General features: G+C 36.4%; 1 protein-coding gene across 1 annotated transcript; it reads right to left on the bottom strand.

Moving 5' to 3' along the window:
- Positions 1–227: 227 nt before the first annotated feature.
- Positions 228–1,069, bottom strand: LOC140966357 (early nodulin-like protein 9). Its single transcript, XM_073426663.1, has 2 exons — positions 784–1,069; positions 228–695 (listed from the first exon to the last, which is right to left on the bottom strand). Exons 1-2 carry the CDS (start codon positions 968–970, stop codon positions 286–288), a joined length of 597 nt encoding a protein of 198 aa, XP_073282764.1. The 5' UTR covers positions 971–1,069; the 3' UTR covers positions 228–285.
- Positions 1,070–1,282: the final 213 nt, after the last annotated feature.

Here is a 1,282-nt window from a genome sequence, read left to right as displayed (position 1 = left end):
TATATATTGTACTAAAATTAATAGATGATTAAATAAATAACAAAATCACAAGAGTGAAATTTACACAACCAACATGACACTTTTCTTTTTCAACTATATTTAGATCAATTTATTTTTAATTTTACAATTATAAAACACAAACATGTCAATGTTCTATACAAAGTTAGAAACTCCTCATAGGAAACCTTATTTCTCAAGACATTCCAAACAAATAATAAAATTTTCCACAAAATCCTCATTAGTCCCATGTAAAAAAAAAACATTTTCAACTCCAACACATTCACATCAAAGAGCCAGAACAAGTGATGAACCAAGAAGAGCAACTCCAATGGTTCCAACGAGACCATGCACAATTGAAGAAACACCATTATCAGGAGGAGAAGCTTCCTGAGAAGGAGCTTCGGAAGGTGGAGAAGGAGATTCTTCGCCAGAAGGTGCCGGAGATGGTGGCGACATCTCCACCGTTGGAGCAGAAGAATGTTTGCTTCTATCCGCCATGACAACCACCACCAACTTCTCATTCTTGTGACAATTATCATCCACTCCACTGATGAAATAATGGGGTCCTGACTGATTGAACTTGATCACGGTGTTCCCATCATTGTATTTTGCAATAGGCGATGTAGTTTTGCAGTTTGTGTAATCGTCCTTGGTTACTTGCAGAACAGAATCTTGATCAGCAACGTACACAAATACTGCAAAGAAACAATTCCATTAATGCATTTAAACATGGTTAAAATAATTTTTCCAATCGAAATAAATAATTATTTCGTATTGACTTACACAAGGAGTCCCCAACTTGAAACCGATTTCTTTCGGCCCATTTATTGTACTCGGAAGAATTAGGATCAACAGGAACTGCCCAAGTACCTTTGGAGCCACCAACCTTAAATTCAAATGCATCACCTTCTTTGATCAACAATAAAACATTGAAAATCCCCAAGAAATAGATGATGTTCAATCGAGCCATTAAAGAAGAATGCACCCAACAGGCCAAGAACCAATAATAGTATAATTTGTACCCAAAAAATGTCTGATTTTGTTGAAGGTAGTTAATGAAGTGAAGATGCGAACAAGATAGGTATTTGTAGATGTGGTTGCACAAGTTGTGGGGATGAAGCTTTTGGTGCCTTTTGTTATTCTTAGCTTCCACCGAAAAATTGTTCCCTATCTAGTTGATACTTTGCTTCATCATCATCAAGAATATTTCCATGTCTTGCACTTTGGGAAATGGCATTACAAGAAAAATGATTTTTCGCAGCACGTCATCAACGGCGTGCAT

Source organism: Primulina huaijiensis, unplaced genomic scaffold (genome assembly GCF_012295235.1).
Source record: "Primulina huaijiensis isolate GDHJ02 unplaced genomic scaffold, ASM1229523v2 scaffold205525, whole genome shotgun sequence".
Lineage (NCBI taxonomy): Eukaryota > Viridiplantae > Streptophyta > Magnoliopsida > Lamiales > Gesneriaceae > Primulina > Primulina huaijiensis.
This window is presented reverse-complemented; position numbering and strand designations above follow the sequence as displayed.